Source organism: Cnephaeus nilssonii (genome assembly GCF_951640355.1).
Source record: "Cnephaeus nilssonii genome assembly, chromosome: 4".
NCBI lineage: Eukaryota > Metazoa > Chordata > Mammalia > Chiroptera > Vespertilionidae > Cnephaeus > Cnephaeus nilssonii.
The window spans coordinates 64,858,664-64,886,631 of record NC_137075.1 but is presented as its reverse complement, the minus strand read 5'-3'; the positions used below and the strand labels follow the sequence as shown (position 1 = coordinate 64,886,631).

Here is a 27,968-nt window from a genome sequence, read left to right as displayed (position 1 = left end):
CCTTCCTTCCCCGGCTTTCCCGGAGTCTCTCTCTCCGGCCTTCTCTCCTCAGACCTCTCCCGGCCATTCTCTGGACTTCTCCGGCCCTTTCCGTTGGTGGCACACCACTCCACCGACCGCTTCCTGTGCTCAGGACGAAATCTGATTAGTCTGTTGAATGCAGGGCCATGCCTGCGCCTGTCTGTCTGAGTCAGCGGCAGGACCGGGCGGCCACAGTGGGCGCCCCTAAGAACCTGCCGGCGGAGAAAGTTTGGGGAGGAGCCCGGGGGTGGAGGGGCGAGGGGAGCTCCCGGCGGGGTGTGTCCGCCGGCCCGTCCTCCGCGGGAGCGGCTGCCTCAGTTTCCCCGGGGCCCCAGCCGAGCCCCGCTGGGGGGAGGGGGTGGCGGGAAATGGTGCCTCGCTCGCCCCAGCGACATCAAACCCTCGTTTGGCGTGTGAGCACAATGGCTGTCTTATTTTCTCCATTCGCCGCGCACAATGCCGGATTCTCTCATTCACCCGCGGCGGTGCGAGCGAGGTAATTAGCCCGCGCCATTCAGCGCGGACACCATGGCTATGCGGGGGGGCGGGGATTAGCCGCGGGCCGGGGTGTGCAGCTGCGGCCACTTCAAAGGGGCCCGGCGGGCCCGGCGGGTGTGGGAACCGGCGCCGCCTCCCCCGGGAGCCGCCCCGCCGGCTCGGTCCCGGGCCGCTGCGGAGGGGACCCGCCGGTTCTCCCCGGCCCGGCCCGGCCGCGCTCCCCGCGCTCCCCGGGGCTGCGCGGCCCCAGCTCCCGCGGCCGCCCCGCCCCCTGCCCCGCTCCCGCTTTCAGCGGGACCTCAAGTGCTTTTTTCCTTTGAGTCCCGGGAGTCAGAGGGCAAGGAGGGGGAGGAGCCGGGGGGATGGGAGCGTGACACAAAGCGCTGACCCCGGAGGAGTGCAGCAGATGGTCCCACTTACTCCTGCCGCCGAGCGAGCCGCTCTCAGGGCCTCGGGGCTCGGGGCCCTGACCCCGCCCGCCACCCGAATGCCTGAACTGGGGCCCCGCGGGGGCTGGGCGCCCGCAGGCTCCTCCGCCCGCCCCGCCGCCCGCTCTACGCCTCCTGGCACCGGAGTCAGACGGCCTGGACCAGGGTCCCCCCGCCGGGCTCGAGGGGCTGGGCCAGGCATACGCCCTTGCCTGATGCTGGAGCCCCAGGGAAGAGGAGGCATCTTTGAGAACCTGCCAGACCAGGGGTTCCCAATCCTGGCTGTCCATAGGAAACACCTTCCCGAGCTTTAATGGGAATACAGATTCCTGAGCACCGCGCCAGATCGAGGGGTCTGACCCTCTGGCAGTGCAGACCAGAAACCTGCCCTGCTCCCCAGCCCCCGAGGTTATTCTGATGCACAGCCACGTTTGCTGATGGGGGAGCCTACTCCAACTCATCACTGAAGAAGCTGAGACCCGGGTAGAGAAGAAGCTTACCCAAGGGCAGACACCGAATTGTGGCAGGGTAGAGTGGAAGCAAGATGATGGAGAATGCCCCCCCCCCCCCGCCCCCCACTCCCCAACCATGTGACCCATTAAGGTCAGCACTCAGGAAACGGTTTATGAGGACTTATTATTTACCTTATTATTTATTTGTTCTAGGTACTGGAGGGTAGAAAGATAAATTTGACTCCTCTGCCCCTAAGGGACTCATAGACTAGTAGGAGGATTGATGTATGAACAACGGACTCTAACACAGTCTGATAAGGGCTAGGGAAGATGCACAAGACAACATATTTGAGGCAGGAATGAATTCTGCCGCCTTTGGAGGATGTGGAGGATGAAGGTGCTCATAGAGAAAGAAGCAAAAGAGCTCCAGGCAGAGGGGACAGCGGAAGAAATATAAGCATGAACATCTATGGTATGTCCAAGGAAGGCAAACTTGTCTCGCATGGTCAGAGTACAAATGACATGAAGACAATTAGCTGGCCCTGGCCCTTATGGCTTAGTTGGTTGAGTGTCCTCCCATGCACCAAAGGGTCGCTGGTTCCATTCCTGGTCAGGGCACTTGCCCAAGTTTTGAGTTCATCCCTGGTTGGGCTGCATGCTGGCGATGTTTCTCTTTCCCTCGCTTTTCCTCTCTCTCTAAAAATCAATCAAAACATATGTATTTTTTAAAAGACAGAATTAGCTGGCATTTGAGGCTGGAAAGATGAAACAGAACTTAATAACAAAGACCTCGAATGCCATTCAAAGGAATGTACCTTGATTCAAGGAATGAAGAACCACCAGAGATGTTTAATGATCCTATTGGATGTTCAGGAAGATAATTATGGATTCAGGAGGGAGGAAGAAGGTTGGAAAGAGGACTAGAAGTGGGAAGGCTGGAAGGCAGGAGCTATTACAGAAACAGAGTGATATGAGCCTAAGCCAAGGCAATGGGATGGAAAAGGGAGGGTAGACTGGGATTTGGTGACCAAGTTAGCTGCTGTGGGAGAGAAGGAGAGGATGGGGCAGTGACTCCTTGAGACACCATGATCCTCGAATGGAATGTAGGCCTCCATCTTCCCCAAAACAGAGAGGGCTTATTCTGGAGTGATGTTGGGGTAGAAGACCTTCAGGCCTTACTCTATTGTGGTTTTGTGTGGAGCCACCAGAGATTCTGTAGAGCCATGAGATATAAGTACAGCATCAGATCAAGGTTCGAGAACAAGAAAGGGTCCTTTCATGGATGGAGAGGGACCATTTTACCCAGTGTTATCTTAGAATCTTTTTTTAAAAAAATTTATTGATTGATTTTAGAGAGAAGGAAACATTAATTTGTTGTTCCACTTATTTATGCATTCATTGGTTGATTCTTGTTCGTGGCCTGACCAGGGATCGAACATGCAACCTTGGCCTATCGGGAGGATGCTCTAACCAATTGAGCCATCCGGCCAGGGCCAGAATCTTAATATTGGTATGGAACGCAAAGATTATTCTGTCTATTCTGCCCCACTCCCATTTTACAGCTGAGAAAACCAAGATTAGAATTGAAAGGTCATATAAGAGTCTGTGACAGCCAGGCATGATCCCAGGTTGTGTCTCCACTAACTGACTCCTACTATATTAGTCCCTACAAATCCTAATATATGGCTCTGGAAATTTGGGGGAAGTATCTGTTTTTGTTGAATAGACCTCATGGTCATGTGAAAGCAATTTACTTAATAGCTCCAGCCTGGGCCCCCTAACCAGACGCCCTTCCGGGAGGTGAGGGAGATCCGGTGTCCCAACCAGAATGACGGAAGTTAAGGATGTGGTGGGCCTGGGCAGGTTTACATAAGGAAGATTGGTGACCCTGACATGGGCGGAGACATGCAGGCTGTGGAGAGGGGCTTTGCTGGGCCTGGACATTTTCAAGTCTAAGGCAGAGAGTGATTCCTAAGTGAACTCCCAGCCCCAACCCTGTACCCTTGGCTGGCGCTTGGAAGCAGATGTGTCTCAGAGGATGCAACTGGATGAGACTTTATAACTTGTCCAACTAAACACCCCCATTTTACAGAGGAGGAAACAGAGGCCTAGAGAGGGGCTTTGGCTTTATCAAAATCACACATCCAGATTTGCAACAACATGAATGACCTTGAGAGAATTATGCTAGTTAAATAAGAAAGACAAATTCTGTTCACTTATATGTGGAATCTAAAAACGAAAAGCTCATAGAGTCCTGGGGATGTAATGTACAGTAAGGCAACTATAGTTAATAATACTGTAATGCACCCTAGCCGGTTTGGCTCAGTGGATAAAGCATCAGCCTGTGGACTGAAGGGTCCCAGGTTCAATTCTGGTCAGGGGCACATGCCTGGATTGTGGGCTCAATCCCCAGTGTAGGGCGTGCAGAGGGCAGCTGATCAGTGATTCTCTCTCATCATTTATGTTTCTATCTCCCTCTCCCTCTCCCTTCCTCTCTGAAATCAATAAAAATATGTATAAAATTTTGGGGAAAAAAACTGTAATGCATTTTTAAAAAATCCTCACCCGAGGATATGTTTTTATTAATTAATTAATTTTTTTTGAGAGAGAGAGAGAGAGAGGAAGGGAGAAAGAGAAAATAAAACATTGATGTAAGAAACATCAATTGGTTGCCTCCGTACATACCCCGATTGGGGATCAAACCCGAAACCTAGGTATGTGTCCTGATAACAATGCAATCAACTCAGCCACCCAGCGAGAGCTGTAATGCACTTAAAACAACAACAACATGTATTTTTATTGATTTCAGAGAGGAAAGGAGAGAGAGCTAGAAACATCAATGATGAGAGAGAATCAGCTGCCTCCTGCACGCCCCCTACTGGGGATTGAGCCTGCAACCTGTAATGCACTTTTGAAAGTTGCTTAGAGAATAGATCTTTAAAATTCTCATTATAAGAAAAAAAACAATTCAGTAACTATGTATATGGCGACAGATGTTTAGACATTAGGTGATTATTTCACAATATATACAAATATTGAATCATTATGTTGTACACCTGACACTAACATACTGTATGCCAGTTATACCTCAATTTAAAAGTAAAAATAAATCACATCCACTTATTAAAAGGACTAAATTAGTCTCCCTGGTTACCCTTCCCTTTAACATTTCCACTGCCTCCTCCCCCATCTCACCCCACAGAAGCCGCTGGCATTTCACAATTCTTTACTCTCCCGCCAAAACCAGGAAAATAAGTTGCTCCTCTATTTTACAAGGCCCCAGCAGGTGACAGGAGTAGTCCTGCAGCTCGGACTTCCCGGATTGCCAAATTGGAAGTGCTCAGGGATGAGCTACCCTGGTATAATTGTCTTGGATGTTTATTCACCTGTGTTAATAGAACTTAGGAAACATGTGTGGCTCAGTTAGTGAGTTGATAACACCACCTTATCATGGTGCTTATCTGCATTAGTTACACTCTATGAAACCTACCTCAAACTCTGGGGGAGTTCAATTAAAGTGAAACCTGCTGTGTTATGGGTGCCCGAATGTGAGTAGGCATGGTACTTATAAGGGTCTGGGATGTTGTGTGCTTCTGTGTTTTTTCAATGTGAATGTCCTTTGGTATCATCTGGGGTGTTTGAACAGTATTTGAATGCGTCTCTCCCAATCCCCAGGGCAGCTGTGGTGCAGGGGGGAAAATGCTGGATTTGGTGTTAGAGCACTCTAACTCCTTAACACCATTAGCCAGCTGTTTGTCCTTGGGCAAGTTACTTAACCTCTCTGAGCCTCCGCAGGGCTAGTAATCCCTACTTCTCAGAATTGTACTTAGTAACATCTCATCTTTAACCATCAATGGTTTCTGCAGGTCTCTGGTTTTTGGGGCCATATTACTGTGACGGGCTCTAAGACGCTCACCTTGCTGCTTTCACCCTTCTGACATTTCTTAGGAGCTTGGGTGGGAACATCTAAGGACAAGGCTTGTGGGATGGCAGGACTTTGCTCCTGGGGTGCCAGGACATCCTTTCCCACACATCGGCAGTCAGTAAGTATCTGTTGAATGAATGCTTGGAGTCGGCCCAGTGAGTGTGCTGTGTCAATAGGACAGATGACTATATTTCCCAAACCAAAAACCAGGACACATCCTCTGACTCATTGTCTAGTACATGGGATAAAAACAAATATTTGAAACTGGGACTGCTTTTGCAAACCTACCAGTGGGGTAGGTAGGGCAGTCACATGGGGTCGGTGTGCTTCTCTCCCTTTCCCCCTCCCGGAGTGTGTCAGAGGCCACCACGGAAAGCAGTGGGGCACACCCACCCACTGGCACATCCAGTCTGTCGCTCAAGAGAGGTTCCCAAGCCTATGTCCCACAGCACCTACTCCCCCAGGCACACTTCCCACACTCCACTGAAGGCTGGAGGGTGCAGAGGGAGGAGCTCATGGCTTGATCTGGAGGAAGAACGGGAGCCTCCGAATTGTGGGCTAATTAAAAGTAGGGCTTTGAGAGGTTTTATTTTCCTTGGGCTGTAAAAGCCAGACCCAGGGGCTGCGGAGAGCCCCAAATTGCCGCCCCTGCAGCCGTGCTTTGGGCCTTACAGTCCATTGGAATCAAAGATCAGGCCATAAAGGTCCGGTGCTCACCAGTTCTACAGTGGGCCAACAGCTGGATACAGGGACTTTCCCAAGCTGAGGCCAGCTCCCCACGGCCTCCCACCTCTCCCCCGTCCAGGCCCCCGTTTGTCAGAGGTGGCTGCTGGGAGGGAGGGGAGAGACGTGGATTTATGGCTGCTGACTTGAAAGACAAAGTTGCCTTTTGTGTTAGAATTGGGGCCGGGGGGACTGGTGAGCTGGTGGTAGAGTGGGAAGTTGGCAGGGAGGGGCTGGGGTTCAGGGGCCCAAGGCAGGGGGTGAGGGGCTTGAGGAGGCTGAGGATACAGACAAAGGGATCCAGAGGCTTCTCAGAGCAAGGTCACCAGGCAAAGGCCCAGATGAATCAATCACCCCCTGCTGGAGCTGAGCAGGGCCTCTGAGCCATCGAGTCCTCTGGGGCTGTTTGTAAGTGCCAGACCCCGTTCACCCACATACACACAACACCCCTTCCCCACACACACCCCTTCCTCCTCAAAACATACTCTGGATTCAGAACCTTAATTCAACCCTCAGACTCCCCTTTGGAAGCCCAGGGGAGAAATACAGGTCTTCTAAGTTCATACTTTCCCTCTCCCACATGACTACAGCCAATTAGGGTGGGCGTTCTTCCCTTACAGAACCAAAGTCAGGGCAAGGTGAGGACCCAGGTGATGGGGAGACAGGGACAGAGTGTTGAGGAGAGTGATCCTGGGCTAGAGAACCCTAAGAACAAGACCAATACCCCACTAGGGACTGTGGGCAAGTTGCCAGCCTCCCCAGGACTCAGGTTTCTCGGCCCTCGTCTCCCTCCTTCCCATTCACATTTAGAAACAGGGCGTTTATAAATGCTTTGAGGAGTTTAAAGAGCATGTGAGGTGGGCCTTGGCTGGCCTCCCTGCCCTCTAAGGGCCACTCTGCCCAGCTTCACCCTGCCAGTGGCTCTGCCTGGTGGGTCTGGGTGGAGGCCAGAGGAATCATCGGGTGCCCGAGTTCAGCAGGTGCTTTAACTACACCTCGGAGAGCCACATCCATCCCCTGGAATGAGCCTGGCCAATAAAGGCATGAGTTTATGGGCTTCATAAACATTTTACTAGAGAAATCAAGGCCTCAATTACCCAATGGCCTCTTCCAACTGACAGCTCGGTCTATTGGGGCCTCTATGAAGCCCCCAGGCAGAAGTGAGATAGAAGAAGCCAAGCTCTGCTTTATACCCAGCTGCCCCCCACCCCCCCGCTGCCTCCCACTGACCCCTTCACCATTCAAATCTTGCAAATTCTGACTTTACTCACAACTCCAGGGGGCTGGGGTACCCGCCCTAACGCTGTGAGCCTTACTTAGCCTTTACGAGGGAAGATGGCTGCTATGCCCTTACCCCCAACCCCCAGTCGTACCCTCTCATAACCCCTTGGTTCCCATTTAACTCAAGATCCTACTATTTTCCCTCAATAATAACTAGCAAGTATTTACTATTTTCCAAGGACTATGCTAAGCACTTTACAAATATATCTCATTGACTCCCCAGTGCTGCAGCCCTGGCAACACGAGCTGTTATCATCCCTACTTACAAGTGAGAAAATAGAGGTTCTGAGAGGTTAACTTGCCCAAGATCACACAGCTGATCGTGGCACTGTTGGGTTTTGAACCCAGTACTGTATAATTCCAGAGCCTGTACCATTAACCTCTGTAACACCACTTCAAAAAGCTCTTAGAGAGTATTTCCCCGCTAGGAGCCAAAATCTTGCCCTGTGAATGAATGCTTGTGCCACGAGGTGTGACAGCCCTCAGATGCTGATCAGATGTGGGCCTTGTCAGGGTCTCTGAGTCTGTGTGGAGGGAGCTGTAGGGCAGGGCCAGGCTAGGATGATGATGGAGAGGAAAGGAAAGGGGGGCTCTCTGGTAGGACAGCAAGAGAGAAGGCAGCCGGGGGTCTGAGGCCTGGGCTGGGGGCTAGACTGGCGCTGTCCAATCAACTGTTCTGTGATGATGGAAAGATGCTCTTGGCCAAAGCCGGTTTGGCTCAGTGGATGGAGCGTCAGCCTGCGGACTCAAGGGTCCCGGGTTCGATTCCGGTCAGGGGCATGTGCCTTGGTTGCGGGCACATCCCCAGTGGGGGGTGTGCAGGAGGCAGCTGATCGATGTTTCTCTCCCATCGATGTTTCTGGCTCTCTGTTCCTCTCCCTTCCTCTCTGTGGGAAATCAATAAAATATATTTTAAAAAAAAAAAGAAAAAAAAAAAAGAAAGATGCTCTTGGTGCCGTTCCATAATGTAGCTAGTAGCCACTTACGGCTATTGCTTGAAAGGTGGTAGTGAGTCCGAGAAAACCAATTTTAATTTTTTTTTTAATTTTAACTTAAATGGTCCCATGTGGCTCGTGGCTACCGTATTCGGTCAGCACAGGGATGCTCTCCACTGCTGATGGCTGAATCTGCTCAAAGTCCTTTGGTGATCCAAGGTCCTGTGAGCACATGCCCGAGGGCTCTGGCCACCTGCAGACGCCACGTTCATTGAAAGGGGGCCTTGCCCACGCAGAGCTTGGCTAGTGGCTAGTGCTTCCCGTGGCTGAAGGCACCCGAACATCATTTCACCACACAAGTGGCTGAAGGGTTTAAGGGTGTTTTACCTCAGAAGCTGTTTCTCAGAGAATGAAATTGTTTGTGTCTTCTAGAACAGTCCTGTTTAGTGGAAATATAATATGAGCCACCATAGGTAAGTTAAACTTTTCTAGTAGTCACATTTACAAAGGTTTTAAAAAACACACGATGGCCCTGGCAGTTTGGCGCAGTGGATAGAGCATCAGCCTGCAGATTGAAGGGTCCCTGGTTCAATTCCAGTCATGGGCACATGCCCGGGTTGCGAGCTTGATCCCCAGAAGGGGACGTACAGGAGGCAGCCGATCAATGATTCTCTCTCATCATTGATGTTTCTATCTCTCTCTCCCTCTCCCTTTCTCTCTGAAATCAATAAAAATATATTAAAAACAAAACAAAACATGATGAAGTTAAAATTTTTTGTTGTTGTTTATCCTCACCCAAGGATATTTTTTCCATTGATTTTTAGAGAGAGTGGAAGTGGGGGGGAGAGAAAGAGAGACATGTGAGAGAGATACATTGATTGGTTGCCTCCCGCACATGCCCCGAGGTACGTGCCCTTGACCAGAATGGAACCCACGACCCTTCAGTCCATAGGCCGATGCTCTAATCCCTGAGCAAACCGGCTAGGGCAAGTTAATTTTAATAGTAAATTTTATTTTACTTAATATATCCAAAATATTATCATTCCATATATAATCATTATTTTTAACTATTAATAATATTTTTATACTTTTGGACTGTCTTTTTCTCTCTTTTTATTGTGTGTGTGCATTGACCAGGAATCAAACCTGAACTTCTTGGTGCATGGGAAGATGCTCAATCAGCTGAGCCACACTGACCATGGCCACTTTTGGACTGTCTTTAAAATTTTAAATATTATCTCAACTTTTGCCTGGCCAGTGTGGCTCAATGGTTGAGTGTCAACCCATGAACCAAAAAGTCACTAGTTCGATTCCCGATCAGAGCACATGCCCGGGTTTACAGGTTTGATCCCCAGTAGCGGGCATGCAGGAGACAGCCAATCTTTGATGTTTCTCTCTCATCGATGTTTCTTTTTTTTTTTTTTTTCTTTTTTAATATATTTTATTGATTTTTTACAGAGAGGAAGAGAGAGGGATAGAGAGTTGGAAACATCGATGAGAGAGAAACATCGATCAGCTGCCTCTTGCACACCCCCCACTGGGGATGTGCCCGCAACCAAGGTACATGCCCCCGACCGGAATTGAACCCGGGACCCTTGAGTCCGCAGGCCGACGCTCTATCCACTGAGCCAAACCGGTTTCGGCTCATCGATGTTTCTATCTCTCTATCCCTCTCCCTTCTCTCTCTAAAAGAAATCAATAAAAACATATTTTTAAAAATAAAATTTTATTTCCACTTCTAATCAATATTTTAAGTTGTTGATTATTATCAATTAAAATTTTTATTTTTCCCAATTTTTATTCTGATAAAATACACAAAATGTCAAATTTAATATCTTAACCAGTTTTAAGTATACAGTTTAGTGGCATTAAATACATTCATATTATTGTGAGAACCATCACCGCCATCCACTCTAGAACAATTAAACAATAACTCCCTTTTTCCCTCTTCCCAGCCCTGGCAACCATCATTCTACTTTCTGTCTCTATGAATTTGACTACTCTAGGTACCCCATATAAGTGGAATCATTCAGTTTTTGTCTTTTGGGGACTGGCTTATTTCACTTAGCAAAATGTCTTCAAAGATCATTCATGTTTTAAGCATATGTCAGAATTTCCTTCCTTCTTAAGGCTGAACAATATTCCATTGTATGCATATACCACATTTTGTTTATCCATCCATTCATTCATTGATGACCACTTAGGTTGCTTCCATGCATTAGCTATCATGAATAATTCTGCTATGAACATGGGTCTAAAAATATCTCTGAGACCAGGGTCTCAGAGATATTTTTAGACCCATGTTCATAGCAGAAGTGGAATTGCAGGGTCATGTGGTAATTCTATGGAAATTATTTTTTTTTAGGAACCACCATACTGTTTTCCATAGTGGCTATACCATTTTACATTTCCACCAACAGTACACAAGGGTTCCAATTTTTCTATATGCTTGCCAACACTTATCTTCTGTTGTTGTTGTGTTTTGTTTTTGTTTGTTTGTTTGGGGGGGGGGGTTGGTTTTTGTTAGTAGCCTCCTAATGAGAGTGAGGTGGCATCTCATTATGGTTTTGATTTGCTTTTCCCTAATGCTTAGAGTCGTTTTATTTTATACTAAGTCTTTGAAATCCAGTGTGTATTTTACACTTACAGCCATCTCAGTTTGGGCTGGCCACATTTCAAGTGCTTAATAGCTGGCTACTGTATTAGAAAAGTGATTCTAGAGGGGAAAGTTGGGGGCAGTGGGAAGAAACATCTGGGATTCGGGCATGTTCCTAGTATAAGGAGAAATGTTGCAGTCACCCAAGCTGCCTGAGAAGGGGCTGGGCATCCAGGAGGCTACGTGTCCCTGGTTCTTGGCAGGGATACATACAAGGAGGGGACTGGCCCCAATGGCCTTCGGAAGAGTCTGTAGTTCGGGTTGCTCCTCTTGAATGGCCGTATGAGTGGAGGCAGTCGGTGCCTCAGACCCCCAGTGGCATCGGTTTTTGTAAAAGCTGTTTTGAACTCTCCATCCCAGCATGCCCATTGATCTTTTTGTCATCACACACCGGATAAGAGCCTGGCTATAGCCAAAGGGTGGGAAGTCGGACTGGGGGGGAGCTGCCAGCTTCCTTCCCAGCACTCTGCCTCGACCCTTCGCTGCCCCCTAGCACCCCCCTGGAGCCTGTCTAATCAGATCCAGGCCTGACCTCTCCAGAGGTCCTGGACCAGAGGAAAGCCTCCCCTCCCCTCCCTGAGCTGCTCTAGACCTGGCTCTCAGGAGACCCCTCCCCTTGGGGTGATTTATAGAGGTGTCCAGGAGTCGTTTCCTGCCTGTTTCTGCTCTCTTCCAGCTCGGTGGATTGCTGGGCTCACTCTCTGCCCTTGCTTTCCCAGTGGCCTGGCTGTACCCAAGGTCCGGGGAGAGAGGGGCTAGGAGATTCCTTCCCAGGTTGCATGGGGGCAAAGGTGTTTCTTCTTCCTTTCTCCACAACTGCCCGCCGGGCAGGCCTCTGTTTACCCCATCGCTCTCTCTGGCCCTCACACTGGAAGGGCCTCCCAGCCACTGCGCACTGCTTCCTCTCATCACCCAGCTTGAGTGAGGGACCGAAGACTGTGCCTCCCTGACTGAGATGTCAGCAGGAGTAGAACACATCAACAGCCACAAGCCACAGTACCACCTTCATGTCCACCAGCCACAAACACAATACCACCAACGCCGGCCACAAATAGTGTCTGTAACCTGTGTGTACCATTATCCACCGCACAGTGGCCTCCAGGGAGACTTGTTCAGCGCTCAGGGTGCTCAGAGGCCTGACCCTTAGCCTCACATACTCATGCTTGCCCAAGGACCCTCTCTCCCCTGAGAGACACAAGGCACAGCTCCCCCCCCTTCCCCCATCCTGCTGCTACAAGCTGGGGGTGGGGGTGGGGTGGGATTTGTAGACCAAACATATCCCACTCCGAGAGACTGGAGAAGGCCTAAATGGCCCCAAGAAACTTTCTCCCCTTACTTCCTAAAGATGAAAATGCTGCTACCTCTGAATTAGGAGTGAGTAGAAGATTCCAGGAGTATGGACCAAGCACTGTTTGTTTGTTTGTTTGTTTGTTTATGTTAAGGTATTTTTTATTTTGATGTTTAGAGAGACAGGAAGGAAGAGGGAGAGAGAAAGAGACACATTAACGTGAGAGTGCAACATCGATCAGCTGCCTCCTACATGCCCCCTACCAGGGATCTAGTCCGAAACCCTGACATGTGCCCTGATGGGGAATTGAACCGGCAACCTTCCAGTGCACAGGATGATGCCCAACCAATTGAGCCACGCCGACCAGGGCTACTGAAGGCGGCAGGAGTCAGAGCTGGCAGGGCCCTACAGAGTGCCTGTTCACCTCTTCCTTTGCAGAGGAGAGGACTGGCACTCCGAGATGGCCTGCCCATGCGCTTACTGCGATCCCCTGTACATGCAAGGGATATTCAGAGCTGATCACAGGATTGGGTAGGGGATGAGGAAGGGGATAGAGAGGCCCACGTCTTCTAGTGCACCCACCTCCCCTGGACTACATCTGTGTAGCCAGCTGGGCTCCAAGGGATGGGACTGAGGGACCATCTCTGGGGCTCTTAATCCTCCCTGCACCTTGCAACACGGTGCCAACTCCCAACCAGTGAGAAGAGGCTGGTCCAACCTGCAGTCCACTCTGGAGTTACCTGCTCTTGGAGAGTAAAAAACTAGCTGGCGAACTAAAGGCCCAGGGCCTGGCACTTCTGATTCTGGTTTGGTAGAGCCACCAACTGGGTCTGGGCCTCAGTTTCCCCTTCGTAAAATGAAGGGGTTGACTTGACTGTTGTTAATCCTCACCTGAAGATATTTTCCCATGGATTCCTTAGAGAGAGTAGAAGGGAGAGGAGAGACAGAGAGAAACATCGATGTGAGAGAGAGAGACATCAATTGGATGTCTCCCACACATGCCCCAACCAGGGTCAGGTTGACCCTGCAACACAGGTACACGCCCTCTGCCCGGAATTGAACCCAGGACCCTTCAGTCCACAGGCCGATGCTCTATCCACTGAGCCGAAGCATTTTTCGAGGAACACTACCCTTCAAATGAAATGTTTGGCAGAACTGCAATTGAGTAAAGTGGACAGAGAGGCACAGCAAGGTGCTGCTGTCTGATGGGAGGGGAAGGTGGGACTCTGAGTGGGGAGGGGGCGCGGCTGCACCCACGGGGACCCTCGGGAGTCCTGCTGTACCTGTGTGAAGAGCACAGGCTCCGTACCAACCAACTGCCCCGTGTCCTGCTCCGTACCTACCAACTGCCCCGTGTCCTGCTCCGTACCAACCAACTGCCCCGTGTCCTGCTCCGTACCAACCAACTGCCCCGTGTCCTGCTCCGGCATTCCTCCCCAGCATCACAGTCACCCCATCTACTGTCTTTGTTCCGTTTGGGGGAGAAGGAGGGGCCAGAAGGTAGAGGCTAGACTTTCTCCATCCCCAGCGCCCTGATAGAGAAGCAGCCCTATCCCTGTATCGCCCCTCAGGCCAGTTCCTAGCTCTAGGCACCTCCAGGGAGCCCAGGATCGGGGCTAGAAACACAAAAGGATTCAGTTCCTTAATGAGGAGGCATCTGTAGTCAGCAGAGCCATTAGTCTCCGCCCCTGGACCCTGGGGGTCTGTGAGCTCCTCTCCAGCTGGAGTGAGGAGGGGGCAGGCAGCTCCCCAGCTCCTGAATGAGCAGGGCCCAGGGGGCAGAGACCCCAGACCCCGGAGCCTGGGTGCCCTCTCCACTCCCCAGGCCCGTTTCTAGCCATGCCCTCCTGGATGGAGGTTGAGAGGCAGAGAAGCCTGGAGGCAGCAGAGGGGCCCCAGCAGTGCCTTGCCCTCCCCCACCCCCCACCCCCCAGCCCCTGGGCTGACCTGCAGGCCCTTGGCCAAGCACAGCCTTTGGCCTGAGGCAGGGCAGGCTGACCTCTGGGTGCTCCCTAGGGAATGCTCTCGAAAGCCTGATGGGGACACCAGCTGGGGCACTTGCCCCCACCGCCTGCTCTGAGGGCCCCAAGGTGCTGTTTGTATGGGCTTTACCTTCAAGGGGACACATGTGATTGATTACCAGAATCACACACTGGCCACGGAGCCAAGGGCTACCGCCGCCATTCATATCCAGCTGTGGACACTCGGACCACATGCACGGCGTGGTAGCCACATCCTCCTGGCAGACATAGATCTGCACATGTGTGGGGAGGAGGCACTCACACCCATCAGCCGTGTTCTCTGGAGGCCCTGCAAAAGGAGGAGGCAGGGCAGGGGATTTGTATGCATGTTTATATTTAATGAACCACATGCAAATGAGATGGAGAACACGCCACAAAAGAATCAGCCCCCAGAGGCTCTGGGAAGAAGGGCACAAAGGCTACGCCTTTCTGGGCTGCCTTGGAGTCCAGAACAGGCCTGTGGCTGAGGGGGCCTGAGGCAGGGTGTGCCCACCCACACCAGGGAGCCAGGACCAGCTCCAGCACCCCTGCTGCTGTGGGGGGAGGGGTCCTTCGGGGAGGGGGTGACGGTCCCAGTTGATGGAGTGCCGGAGGGGAGGTGCTGCCTGCCTGGACAGATGGTGAGCTGCCTTCCCGCACTTGAAGCAAAGTGGATTTTAATGAAATCACAGCCCTGGTGCTGAAGCTGGGAGCCCGAGAGGGAGGGGCCCCTTTTCTGGGCTTTATAGGGCGAAGTTTGGGGATGGATGGGAATGAGGGTGGGTGGGAACACTTAACCAGCCGAAAACGGGGTGGGGGTATGCCACAGCCCCCGCTGTACCAGCCACTGCAGACCAGGGTTCAAGCCGTTAGTTCAGATTCTCAAAAGGTGGGGAAGAGGTCCCTGAATATTTATGACGCATTGAAATGTAGATTGGTGGGTCTGACAGTCTTCTGAGAGGCTTGTCACCTTGGATGGATATACCACCCCCTTGGGGTACATCCTGAAGCTACAGAAGAACAGGGATGAGGGTGATAAGGAAGGGCAAAGAATACTGCTGGTGTCTGTGACCAGGGTTTAGTGACAGGTGGCCTTGCTGGGCAGCACTGAACTGCCTGCTCCCCCTCTCTGGGCCTCAGTTTCCTATTCTGTAAAACATGCAGCACATTTAGACCTTGCTAAGCAGGGGGGCGGGGGGTGTTATAAAACTAAATGAGAAAGCAAGGGAAATGTAGGCAGCAGGACAGGAGCAGGGCTCTGAGGGTCCGCAGCCCAAGATTTCCTGGTTAGAGGTTTGTCATCCAAGAATTGGTCCAGGCCTTTCTCTAAGTGCGCAGCCCGGCCTGTGTGACCCCTTAGGGAAGGTGTTTCCCACAGTGGGGGCAGGGTAAGTGCTGATGTGACCCCAAGCTGCTGATGCCCCGTGGCTGCCACTTCCAGGAACACCCCTGCCCCTGGGTGGGGTGAGCCCCAGGGTTCCAGGACCCCGGCCTGTGGCCGCTCCCCACCTTCCCTCTGCTCCTCAGCAATGTGCCTCTCCCACACACGGCTCCCTTTCTCTCACCAGCCATGTCGGACTTCCACGTGCACCCCCAGGCCGTCGCAGGCGAGGAGGGCGGCGTGGCCCGCTTCCAGTGCCAAATCCACGGGCTCCCCAAACCCCTGATCACGTGGGAGAAGAACAGAGTCCCCATTGATACGGACAACGAGAGGTGAGCCACGTGTGGGGAATGCTGGAGGGAGGGCAGACAGGTGGGCCCGGGCCTGCCCACCTGCTCCGGGGGTGGGTTCCAGCAACTGTGTTGAGACTGAGTATCCCCGTGGCTTGCGGGCCCAGACTGCATGCTCGCGGATGTATCCATGAGAAGGACTGTGTGCGACGGTTGTCAAGGCTGGAATTGCAGGTGCATCGGCCTGTGTGTGTCTGTGATGGTGACGGTGACCTGGGGGCAGTACCGGGGCGCTGGGCTGTGTCCGTGAGGCTCAGGGTCCCTGTGGCCGGCGGTGCCGGTGGCTGTGCTGGTGGTCAGCTGTGTCCCCTTCCCCAACAGGTACACATTGCTGCCCAAGGGCGTCCTGCAGATTACGGGACTCCGGGCCGAGGACAGTGGTGTCTTCCATTGCGTGGCCTCGAACATTGCCAGTGTCCGTGTCAGCCACGGGGCCAGGCTCACTGTGTCGGGTGAGGGTCCTTTGCCCTGTCTGGTTCTCTCCACCAGCCTCCTCGCTTCTCCTCACTCTCAAGTCAGTCCCCCTTCAGCTGGCCCCCAGAGACTTAGGGTACCTTGGAAGCCCCACGTTCCGTGCTCCTCGCGGTGGGAGTTCGGGAGGGATCTAAGGCCCGCTCCCTGGCGCAGCTCTGCCTGGGGAAGCCCAGCTCTGCCTGTCCCTGTCCGGGGAGCGCTCCCATTGCTGGAGGCCTGCAGGGCCCGGAGCAGAGAGATGGGTGTGAGCAGCATCCTGGGGCCCCTGGCATCGCCTCTCTGCCTACAGGACTGACTTCTGGGCTGGAATGTTTCTATCCCCATGTCCTGGGCTGTGGGTGGGGTGAGGAGGTAGGAAGGGTCCCAGGGAAAGTGAAGGAACGTGGCCTCTTCCTCCCAGGCTCAGGCTCCGGGGTCTACAAGGAGCCTGCGATCCTCGTGGGGCCTGAGAACCTCACCCTGACCGTGCACCAGACGGCGGTGCTGGAGTGTGTCGCCACGGGCAACCCGCGCCCCATTGTGTCCTGGAGCCGCCTGGGTGAGCCTCATCCAAAGCCCCTGCCTCTCCCACCCCGTCCCACCCCCTGGGAGGGCCAGGCTCATCACCCAGCTTTTGGGGGACTTTGAATCCTGTTTGTTCTCCGTGGGGGTCCGGTCTCTGCAAGGCCCCGGAGGGGGTTAGTTCCCGCTTGGCAGTACCAGGGAGGTCCGCCTGCCCGCTGCATTCTCCCTCCCCCTGCACGGATGGCTTAGCTCCCTGGGTTACCTCGTCCAATCCCACGCCAGTCCCTCCTCCTGCTCCCATCACCCTCAGCACTGGGCCCTCCAGAGCCCACTACAGCCCTCAGCACCCTGGTCTCTTTCCCCTCCTGCTCACCTCTGCCCTCTGCACCCTGGCCATACACCCCAGCTACGCACTCCCACACCCCTCACAATCTTAGCCAGTTGTCACACCCCCACCCTGGGCCCCCCAGTCTCCAGCCTGGCCCCCTAAGTCCCTAGCCTAAATCCCTAGGCAGCTGAAGGAGAGAAATGAAAGGGTGCAGATGGGCCCACATTGTCTGAGCAGAAAGGTCATGGGGGAAGGAGAGTCTGGAGGGCCAGGGTGGGGTGGGCATTCACCAGGAGACTGCACCACATTGTAGCAGCTGAGTGATCGGGGAAGGAGGGGGCAGCAGGCGGGATAATGGAGTAGATTTCACCACTTCAGGGACTGAATGGAGAGCTGTCTCCTTGCATTCTGACTGTGCTAATCTGATCCTGGGGTGGGGGGAGGGCTTGGTCCCTGGGAGAGGCTAGGAAGAGTGGCCTCACCATTAGGAGGAGCCCGTAGGCACCGCAACGACCATCTGGTCCAACATTTCCCAACGCGTGGTCTGCAGAGGGAAAGAATCGCTCGGTGGTCTAACAAGTTTAGGAGACAGTTAACCAGGTCCTTCTGCTGCAGGACTTCCCAGAGCCTTTATATGAATGGGCATTGTGACAGTCCAGGAACAGAATGACCTTGGAACTTTTTTCAAGAAAGACAAACCAGGCCCGGCCGGCGTGGTTCAGTGGTTGAGCATCGACCCATGAACCAGGAGGTCATGGTTCGATTGCCGGTCAGGGCACATGCCCAGATTGCGGGCTCCATCTCCAGTGTGGGGCGTGCAGGAGGCAGCCGATCGATGATGCTCTCTCATCATTGATGTTTTTATCTCTCCCTCTCCCTTCCTCTCTGAAATCAATAAAAATAAATATTTAAAAAGAGAGAGAGAGAAACCAGGCAGGGAAAGGCCCAGTTCATTCAAACCCTTGCTTTCCTACGTGAAAAGCTGAGAGGAAGGGACTGGAAGGTCACCACTGAGTGAGTGGGGATGCACAATGGCACCCGGGTCTCCACTGCTAGACGAGAGTTTGCTGTGTTGCTCCCTCCGCCTCCACAGTGCCGCATGAGATGCTCAGGAGGGAAGGTGCCGAGTCAAAGACGGGGGGCCCCTGGAGGGCTGGTGAACCTGCACAGTCTGGAACGCCCCTGTACTTCCCCCTCTTCCACACCCATCTCCCTGGCCCTCCTCACCTCCCACCTCCTCCTCCCCAGATGGCCGACCCATCGGGGTGGAGGGCATCCAGGTTCTGGGCACAGGGAACCTCATCATCTCAGATGTGACCGTGCAGCACTCAGGCGTCTACGTCTGTGCGGCCAACAGGCCCGGCACCCGGGTGAGAAGAACAGCACAGGGCCGGCTGGTGGTGCAAGGTACCTACCTCCCTCCCCACCCCTGGGAGACGAGGGGATGGGGCTTCCACACAGCCCCTCCTCCTGCCCTGTTCCTCACCTCATCAACATCCCTGGCCCAAGCCCAGCACCCTAGCCCCCCAGGGTCTGCCACTCACCTACACTTGCTCTAACCCTCTCCCTGCCCCTCCCCAGGCCCCCAGGCCAGCCAGCAGGGCACCTCTCCTCGGTCCCCCAGGAATGCGTGTGTTGGGAATGGGAGGACATTCTTAGTCATGGGCCCCTGTGCGCCCCTTCCAGGTGCCAGCTGGCTCCCCCAGTCATTTCTATTTGATAATCTCAGCTGGTTTCCCCCCGTGGCGCTCACACGTGTCCCTCACACCACACGCGGTGTTCATTCACACGTGCAGTACTTCCACACTCACACCTGCCTGAGCACTCTCAGCGTGTTTGTCATTTTCACACGCACACCCCAGCTTCCGCCTCACACACAGCCCGCTTCCACTCCGCAGTGTTCGGGGCCTCGGCAGCCGACCAGGTCATCCTCCTGCCCTGTGCTCCACTGTCCCCGTGGTCTGGGCTTGGGTTTCCTTCTCAGGGGCTGTGTTGTGCCCGCCTAGCGAGCCGGGGAAGGGGTGGCAGAGAGGGGTCTTAGGGACTTAAATCCCTGTTTGTTTAGCATCGCCTGTGCCGTTAATCTGTCCAAATGAAAGTGATGGAGCATTTCATTTCCCGGGTGTTAATGGAGGCTTGAGGCCTGGGATTGGAGGAGAGTGGAATTGAATGTAGGGGCGAGGGGGGCTGGCACTGAGGGCTCATCCATCTCCCCGTCATTACCGCCTTCGAGGTGCAGCCAAACCTATTAGCACATTTATTTATTTAACAATTTCCTGAACAGGGAGCTCAGCTTGATTGCTTTCGGATACAAATGTCAGTCTTTTAAATAGTCATTAAAATGGAGCCCTCTGGGGGGGGGGGGGGGGCTGCCTCTGGTGGATGGAGGTGGGACCTGCCACCACCTCCTGGAGCCTGGGCCCCACCTGGAGGCTTTCCAGCCCTGTCCCGTCCCCCTTCCCTCATCGTCCCTTCCCTCGCAGCCGCCGCGTCCCTCTCCACCTGCCCCTCACCGCTCTGTGCTTCTCTGTGTGCCCCTTCCAGCCCCAGCAGAGTTTGTCCAGCACCCCCAGTCCATTTCCAGACCAGCCGGGACCACCGCCATGTTCACCTGCCAAGCCCAGGGGGAGCCGCCCCCTCACGTCACGTGGTTGAAGAATGGACAGGTGCTGGGGCCCGGAGGCCACGTCAGGCTCAAGAATAACAACAGGCACGTGCGTGGTGTGTGCTGGGGGGAGGCCACAGGAAGTGGCCCGGGCTGGCTGTGCGCCTCCCCCTGGGGAGGGACGAGGCTGGGAGTTGGAGGCTTGAGTGTGAGTCTCCGGTCTGCCTCTCACCTCCGGAATGGGGAGACTGGCCACCTGCGGCGGGGGGGGGGGGGGGGGGGGGGGGGGCTCTGGGAGGAGGACGGGCCCTGAGGCTCTCCCTCCCCCCGCAGCACCCTGACCATTTCTGGAATCGGCCCTGAAGACGAGGCCATCTACCAGTGCGTGGCCGAGAACAGCGCCGGCTCCTCACAGGCCAGCGCCAGGCTGACCGTGCTGTGGGCGGAGGGGCTCCCCGGGCCCCCCATCAACGTGCGAGCGGTCTCCGTATCCTCCACGGAGGTCCGAGTGTCCTGGAATGAGCCCCTGGTCAACACCAAGGAGATCATCGGCTACGTCCTGCACATCCGGAGGGCTGCGGGTGGGTGGGGCCGGGCCTCGCAGTCACTGTTTCTTACCCCTTTCCTTCCGCGTGTCCCTGCCCGGTACCTCCGTTCTTTCTCCCCGCTGCACCCCAGCTGCCCTCCCTTCACCAGTGCTGGGAGGGCACCCTCATGCCCTCACCCTCTCCCGCCCTGCCCTTCGCTCCGCAGACCCACCAGAGCTGGAGTATCAGGAAGCAGTCAGCAAAGGCACCTTTCAGCACCTGGTGGGCGACCTCGAGCCCTCCACCGCCTACAGCTTCTACATCAAGGCCTACACCCCCCGGGGGGCCAGCTCAGCCTCCGCCCCGACCCTGGCCAGCACCCTGGGCGAAGGTGAGGCCTGGTCGTGGTGGACAGAACTGCGGACACCGGGTGTTAGAGCAGAGCCCCACGCACACCTGTCCCGGGTGTGCGCTGCACGGGGTGCCTGGGTCTGAGGGGGAGTGGGGGCCGGTTCTGTCGGGAGGAGGGGGTGTCCTTTTCTAATTCGTGTAACGGTCCTCTTGGAACAAGCTAGAGTCAGAAGCCATAGAACTGTCAGGCTCTTGGGGGCCTGGGTCACAGGTGGAACCTGGAAAAAGTCCTCACATCGTGGCCTCCTTCTCCGCCCGCAGCGCCCGCCCCGCCCCCCTTGTCAGTGCGAGTGCTGGGCAGCTCCACCCTGCAGCTGCTGTGGGAGCCCTGGCCCCGGCTGGCCCTGCTTCGGGGCGGTTTCAAGCTGTTCTACCGCCCAGCAAGCAAGGCCGCCTTCACCGGCCCCATCGTGCTGCCTGGAACTGTCTCCTCCTACAACCTCAGCCAGCTCGGTGAGGCGGACACAGCCTGGCCTCGGGGAGGCTGGCCGGGGTGCAGAGCCTGGGGCCAGGCCATGGGGCGCAGGAGTCATCTCTGTTCCCTGTTGGGGTACAGCCCCCCACCGGTGGCTGGCTGGTCTCTCAGCAGCCTTCCCTGCCTTTCCCCCCAGACCCCACTGCAGTGTACGAGGTGAAGCTGCTCGCCTACAACCAGCATGGGGATGGCAATGCCACGGTCCGCTTTGTGTCTTTGAGGGGGGCATCTGAGAGGACAGGTGAGGGTTGTGTGTGGAATGTGGGGCTGAAGACTGGCACTCAGGAATGGAAGCCAGGGGCTGTGGGCAGAGGGGAGCAGGGACCCGGGGCAAGTAAGAGGGTTAGAAGAGTTGCCTGCAGACCTTGAGAATATAGGCTTAGGTTTGAGCTCAAAGTTTGGCTGTGTGACCTTGGGCAAGTTACTGAACCTCTCTGAGCCCCCGTTTTCTTCTCTATAAAAGAGGGATAAGAATACCTGTTAGGGCTGTAGGGGCACTTTATAGAGTTGTGTCGAGGTTTACAGTGTTATTCTCAGTATCTGGCACATAGTACTCAATAACTGGTGAGAAGAGCTGAAAAGTTTGCGCTGGAGTCCCATAGGCAAAGACAAAGGATCTATGGACTTGGCGTGGGAGTGGCTCATGGATAAGGAGCCCCCAGAGGTTGGGGGTCTGGGCCTGCTTCAGACCAGAGGAGCCACAGCCCCCAACCTGCCCCTCCCCACAGCGCTGAGCCCACCGTGTGACTGCCGGAAGGAGGAGGCCACCAGCCAGATGTCCACCACAGGCATCGTCATCGGCATCCACATCGGGGTCACCTGCATCATCTTCTGTGTCCTCTTCCTCCTGTTCGGCCAAAGGGGCAGGTGGTACTGGGGCAGGAAGCGGGGGCTGGACTGACCTGGGGTGGGCGGAGGAGGAGCCGCAGGGGGAGAGGAGAGTTTGGGCTCGCTGTCTCTATCCTTTTGTTCTCCCCCTCACCCCACGTCCTTCTCCCTAACTTTTGGCTCACCCCCTAGGGTCCTCTTGTGTAAGGATGTAGAGAACCAGCTGTCGCCTCCTCAGGGCCCCCGGAGCCAGAGGGACCCTGGTATCCTGGCACTGAATGGGGCCAGACTGGGAGATCGGGACCAACTGGGCCGAGACGAGAAACGTGCGGACATGAAGGAACTGGAGCAGCTGTTCCCCCCGGCGGGGGCAGTGGGCCAGCCAGACCGCAGCCCCGGCCCCAGCCCCAGCCCCAGCCCCACGGTGAGTGTCCCTCCCACCTCCGATCCTGCCCTCCCTGCACCTTCGGCCTTCACCAAGCTCCAGGTCTTCCCCTGACACAAAATGCGGCCCGTGCGTCTCTGGGCCTGAGTCAGCAGGGAGGCCTGGAGCCCTGAGCCCTGAGCGGGAGTGGACCCAGAGCCCAAGCCTCTGGCTGGAGGGTATGTGGGCCTCTGGCCTCCTGGGGATGCCGGTGTGACTGCCCCCCCCCCCCCAGCAGGACGCTGCGGCCCCTGCCCTGTGTGAGGAGACCCCGCTCTCCATGCTGCCACTTCAGGGGTTCGGCCTTCGGGAGGAGAGGACGTCGGAGGCCAAGGCTCCCTGCGCAGGCCTCACCGCTGCCCCCGCACCGCAGGACGCAGGCTCCGGCCTCCTCGGTGAAGAACACGCTGCCCGGCCTTCCTCATCACCAGCTGCCCAGCCAGCTCTCTCGGGACAGTAGCCAGTGTCTAGACAGCTCTGGAGTGGGGGCACCCCCCATTCTCAGGTCAAAGGCAAGGTTTCTCCAGTCGTGTGGGAGTCGGATGGGGCTTCCCAGCATTTCTGACTGCCCTCCGGTTGTCAGGGCCCACAGAAGCCTCGGCAGGGAGCCCCCCAAGGACCTGGAGGGGGCTCTGCAGGAGCCCTTCCCTTGGGCTAGTGCCCCCTCACCTCTGCCTGGTACCTATATGACTTGGAATGAACTGTTTTCCTTTTAAAAAAAAAAGAAAAAGAAAAAAAAAGAGAGAGAGAAGAGAGAGGAAGGTGAATCAGACTCCAAAAATATGCCCTGCTGTGGCACGGCCACCCTCCACCCACCTTATTTTCTCAGGATGGATTTTTGCTGTTTTGGTTCTCAGCACCTACCTCAGCCGGAATGAATGTCCTTGGGGTCGTGGCCGTGGCCTCAGCCCCTCTTCCCCACAGAGCCCCGAATGCACTCCTACCTCAAGCCCCTTTATGGGCACCCCCTCTCCTCCCACACTGTAGTTTAGAGTTAAAAAAAGAAAAAAGAAGAAAAAAAAGGCGCTTCCCCATTACCAGGTGTGAAAGAAACCGTCTACCTCAAGGCTCCCTGGCTCCTGGGCCTGTGTTACCACTGGACCCTCTCTCCTGGCTCCTCCCCCTGCCACAGCCCTGGCTCTCCCCCGAGAGGGGGCCGGAGGTTAAGTCACCAAGGGTAGGCCTCTCGGGGCCTACAGAAATGAAGATGGAATTGGTCAAAGAAAACAATGGGGAAAAGAGAGGAAAATTTGGTCCTTGAAATGTAAATTGTTGCTCCAAACTAAGCCACCTCCCAGCACGCAGCCGGTGCTGTTTCGTCTCATCTGCTCTGTCCACTCCCATTTTGACCCTCTCAGCCAACTCATCCTGGACTGGGATCCCCACAACCCTCTCTCTTTCCTGGGCCTCGGGAGGGTGGGATGTCACTCTGAAGCCTGCCTCCTGTCCCGCCCAGACACAGAGCCCTGGAGGAGGCTGGCCCTGGAATGTACTGTGTGCGTGTGTGTGTGTGTGTGTGTGTGTGTGTGTGCGCGCGCGCGCGCGCGCGTGATGCATGTGCGTGTGCGCGTGGGGAGGGGTCCTCTGTCCCGTGGGACACAGCCAGCTTGACCCACCCCCTGGACAGTGGAAAGACCGCTGTCGGCAAATGTGGCGGGAAGTATTTTTATACGAGGTGTGTCCAAGGGTTTTTATGTTGTGACTGCTTGTTTCTCTTTTCTGTTGTGTTGTTCTTTGAAATACTTAGTTAAAGAAGGAAAAAGAAAACCAAGGAAACAAATACCTATTTTTTATTACACTCAGAAACATTTTTTTAAATAGCAGAAAGAAGCTTTTTTTTTTTAAAGGAAGAAAAGATAAGTGTATTCCCTTAAGTGTGAGATTAGACTATAAAGTCCCTGACCCCCACCCTCTAGGGCCCCTCGCCCTGAACTGTCATTAGCGGAAGCAGGTAGACTTTGTGATGTTTTCCCAGAAGACTGGAGTGGTATCCGTGCGGACTCAGAAGGGCGGTCCGCCCCTTCTCCCAAACGCTGGGCCACTGCTGAGGGCTTCTCCACGCTCCCAGACAGGGCCCCCTTGGTCCCCGCAGTGGCTTCTCTGCACCCCCTTCATCCAGTAGCCCCCTCTCCTGTGGGAAGGGTGGGTCTAGGGGAGGGAGAGGATGGGGGCCACCTGGCCTGACGGGGCCTGACTTGTGTCACACTCTGCTCATTCTGACTGAATAAAAGTCCTGTTGCCAAAGTAAACCTCGAGTGTTTTGATGGCTGTGTCAGGTCCTGGAGGAGTGGGTGAGAGTGAGGGCCAGGCCCGACGCTCAGGGTCAGAGCCCCGGATGATGACAGCAGACTGCCCTGTACCACGTATAGGCACCATGCATGGGAGGGAGGCTTCCTGGGAGGTAGATATTCTAGTTATCGTCTCAGTTTCACAGAAAGGATAAGCCAGTTACAGCAGGGTCTGCATTCTACCCGCGGCTCCATGCCTCTCTCGGCTCCACAGGGACAGCCCACCAGCCCTGAGGCAGGTGCCGCGCAGGGCTATCTACGTGCTCTTCATGCACCATCCACAAGGAAGGACTATATTCCTGCCCCAGAGTTAAGGAAACTGCGGCTCTGACTGAGGCACAGTCAGAGCTCTGGCCAGGCCTCTCCATTCCTCCCTGTCCTCTCCTCCGTCCAGGTCCCTGACGCCAGGTGTCTGAGCGGCTGAGGCTGCGGACAGGCCAGGGGATCTGGAGGTCTCAGCAGGCCTCGAGCTTCCTGAGAGGCAGTGCGGTCATGCCACGGCTTAGCCTGTTCATGTCCCCTCTGCTGCCGAAATGGAAAGCCGGGGCTCGCTGCTGGGAGGCTCTGCAGGTCTGCAGGGCGGGTCCTCTACCCAGAGGACCTTTCGAGAGGAACACACCAGGACAGTGGTTTGCAGGCTGGGCGGCCTGCCTGTGGCCAGGGGTGCGGGGGAACTTCTCCGGGGGCTTCTGCCCTTCCTGCCCACCCTCATCCAGAGCAGGTCCACTTCCACCTGCCGTACACGCTGGGCTCCACGTGAGATTTCACTTACAAACAGGGCTCTGCTCCTGAAAGAACGCTTGAAAGCCAAGCCGCTGGTCTGGCATTTCCAGAAGCAGCCTGCTGGGGTGGTTGGGGCGGAGGTCAGGCCAGAAACAAGGACGGTGCTGTGGATGCCTGAGGCCACCGGAGTACCTGTCCTGCATTGGGGGGGGGGGGGGGGGGGGTGGGTTTGACTTGCCTTGACTTTCCCAGAGCAAAGAACTAAACCCAAACTAAATAGAACTAAACCCAAACTAAATGTACACAGACTACCTCACCTTTTTCTATACAAAACTTGGCAAGCACAGGAACTCTTCAACACTCCAGCCATCCAAGAGCTGACTGGGAAGGTGGTGGGTTTGTCATTCATTCAAGCAGACCCTGCAAGGGTGGGAGAACAGACCAGGTAACCTCCAGTGCCCCTGTCCCCTCCAACAGTCCAGGATGCTAATACCTCCCCCACAGAGGCATCAGGTAAACATGGAGAGACCACCTAATATGACTCATGTAGAGGTATGCAAATTGCACACCAATTACATCAAGTATAGGTAGGGCCTGTTCTCAAAAGGTCCTGAACTGGGCTAAGGTAGAGGGAGAAGCAGGGTTCCACCGAGGAGTTCAGCAGAAATAGATGTCAAAGCTGAGCGGCCCATCTGGAGTCTGGGCCCTAAGATCTCAAATAGTCTAGAGGCCTCAGGCTGAAGACACCGCCGCTAACACACGCACATATGTGCATACGCATACACGCACACGGTCTGGGCAGAAAGCAGCAGCAGCAACCTGCTGCAATTAGTTACTGCTCTGTAACAAACCACCCCACAAGTGCCTGGTTCATCCTAACATTTATTTGCTCACTACTCTGCTCAGGACGGAGAAATCTGGTTGGAAACAGGAAATGGAGGAGTGGGAGCAAACAAGGATGAGAGAGTCTGCCCTGAACTCTGGATTCAGGCCAGAGTCCGTCCGGGAGGGGGACACCTGAACCCATGCCCCTCCCACAAGGACTGATTATGGGGAGTTCTGCTGCTCCCCTGAGTCCTCACGGAGCCCCCTGGGGCAGGGAGGCAGGGAGGGGGAGAGCAGAGGCTGAGAAGAGGACTGAGGGAGGAGCCCGGCTGGGAAGGGCCTTGCTTCTGGAGCTCAAGAGGGACCTGCGCTGGACTTGGAGCTCTGAGCACACACACAGCCTGCCGGTCACCCTGCCATGTGCCCACTGCCACAGCGCAGGGTCTGGCCCTGGTCCTCGCTCCAAAATGCCTGCAGCCTGGCCTGACTCTGGATTAGGCAATAGTTCTTTGATGAAAAGCACAATCAAAAAAGGGGGGAAAAAAGGATACATTGAATACCACCAAAATTTAAAATTTTGTGCTTAAATGATCAAGAAAATGCAATGAGTCCTAGCCAGTTTGGCTCAGTGGATAGAGTGTCGGCCTGCGGACTGAAGGGTCCCAGGTTCGATTCTGGTCAAGGGCATATGCCTGGGCTGTGGGCTCAATCCCCAATGGGGGGCCTGCGGAAGGCAGCCAATCAATGATTCTCTTTCATCACTGATGTTTCTATCTCTCTCTCCCTCTCCCTTCTCTGAAATCAATACAAAAAAATATTGAAAAAGAAAATGCAATGACAACCATAGAATGGGAGAAATAATTGCCAAGCATGTCTCTGGTAAGGAACTTTTATCTAGAAAATATAAAGAACCCTTATAATTTGATGATAATAACAACTCAATAATAAAAATACAAGTAACCCAACTTAAAAATGGGCAAAGGATCTGAATAGACATTTCTCTAAAGAATATACACAAGCCCTGACCGGTTTGGCTCAGTGGCTGGAGCGTTGGCCTATGGACTCAAGGGTCCCAGGTTCGATTCTGGTCAAGGGCATGTACTTTGGTTGCGGGCACATACCCAGTGGGGAGTGTGCAGGAGGCAGCTGATCGATGTTTCTCTCTCATCGATGTTTCTAACTCTCTATCCCTCTCCCTTCCTCTCTGTAAAAAATCAATAAAATATATATTTTTAAAAAGAATATACACAAATGGCCAATAAGCACATGAAGAAAGGAAAAGTAAAACCACAGTGAGATATCAGCTCACTCCCTCTAGGATGGCTAGAATAAAAAAGTCAGACAAGGCTGTGGAGAAATCAGATCCTCATACACTGCTGGTGGGAATGAAAAATGGTGCAGCTGCTGTGATAAACTGTCTGTCTGTTCTTCAAAAGGCCGAACATATAGTCACTACCTGACCCAGCAGTTCCATTCCTGGGTGTATATTCAAGAAAAATTAAAACATGTTTCTTTGTTTCTTAGTAATTAACAGTCAATTTTTATTGGGTTCAGACCAGGAGTCCATGAGTCTGAGGATCTCTGTGTCTCTCAGTTTTCTGTAGGCCTGTTCTGTAGC

General features: G+C 54.4%; 1 protein-coding gene across 1 annotated transcript in view; it reads left to right on the top strand.

The window, feature by feature from the left end:
• Nucleotides 1–22,974, top strand: part of IGDCC3 (immunoglobulin superfamily DCC subclass member 3) — a gene marked incomplete at both ends in the record, with an annotated part of 41,900 nt that extends 18,926 nt beyond the window's left edge. Inside the window, 12 exons of the mRNA XM_079769725.1 lie at nucleotides 15,776–15,920; nucleotides 16,260–16,390; nucleotides 16,813–16,950; nucleotides 18,493–18,651; nucleotides 19,789–19,954; nucleotides 20,183–20,430; nucleotides 20,603–20,767; nucleotides 21,049–21,240; nucleotides 21,399–21,503; nucleotides 21,991–22,129; nucleotides 22,283–22,514; nucleotides 22,750–22,974. Of these exons, the coding sequence (XP_079625851.1) occupies nucleotides 15,776–15,920; nucleotides 16,260–16,390; nucleotides 16,813–16,950; nucleotides 18,493–18,651; nucleotides 19,789–19,954; nucleotides 20,183–20,430; nucleotides 20,603–20,767; nucleotides 21,049–21,240; nucleotides 21,399–21,503; nucleotides 21,991–22,129; nucleotides 22,283–22,514; nucleotides 22,750–22,974 (2,045 nt within the window). The remainder of the gene's footprint in view (nucleotides 1–15,775; nucleotides 15,921–16,259; nucleotides 16,391–16,812; nucleotides 16,951–18,492; nucleotides 18,652–19,788; nucleotides 19,955–20,182; nucleotides 20,431–20,602; nucleotides 20,768–21,048; nucleotides 21,241–21,398; nucleotides 21,504–21,990; nucleotides 22,130–22,282; nucleotides 22,515–22,749) is intronic.
• Nucleotides 22,975–27,968: the final 4,994 nt, after the last annotated feature.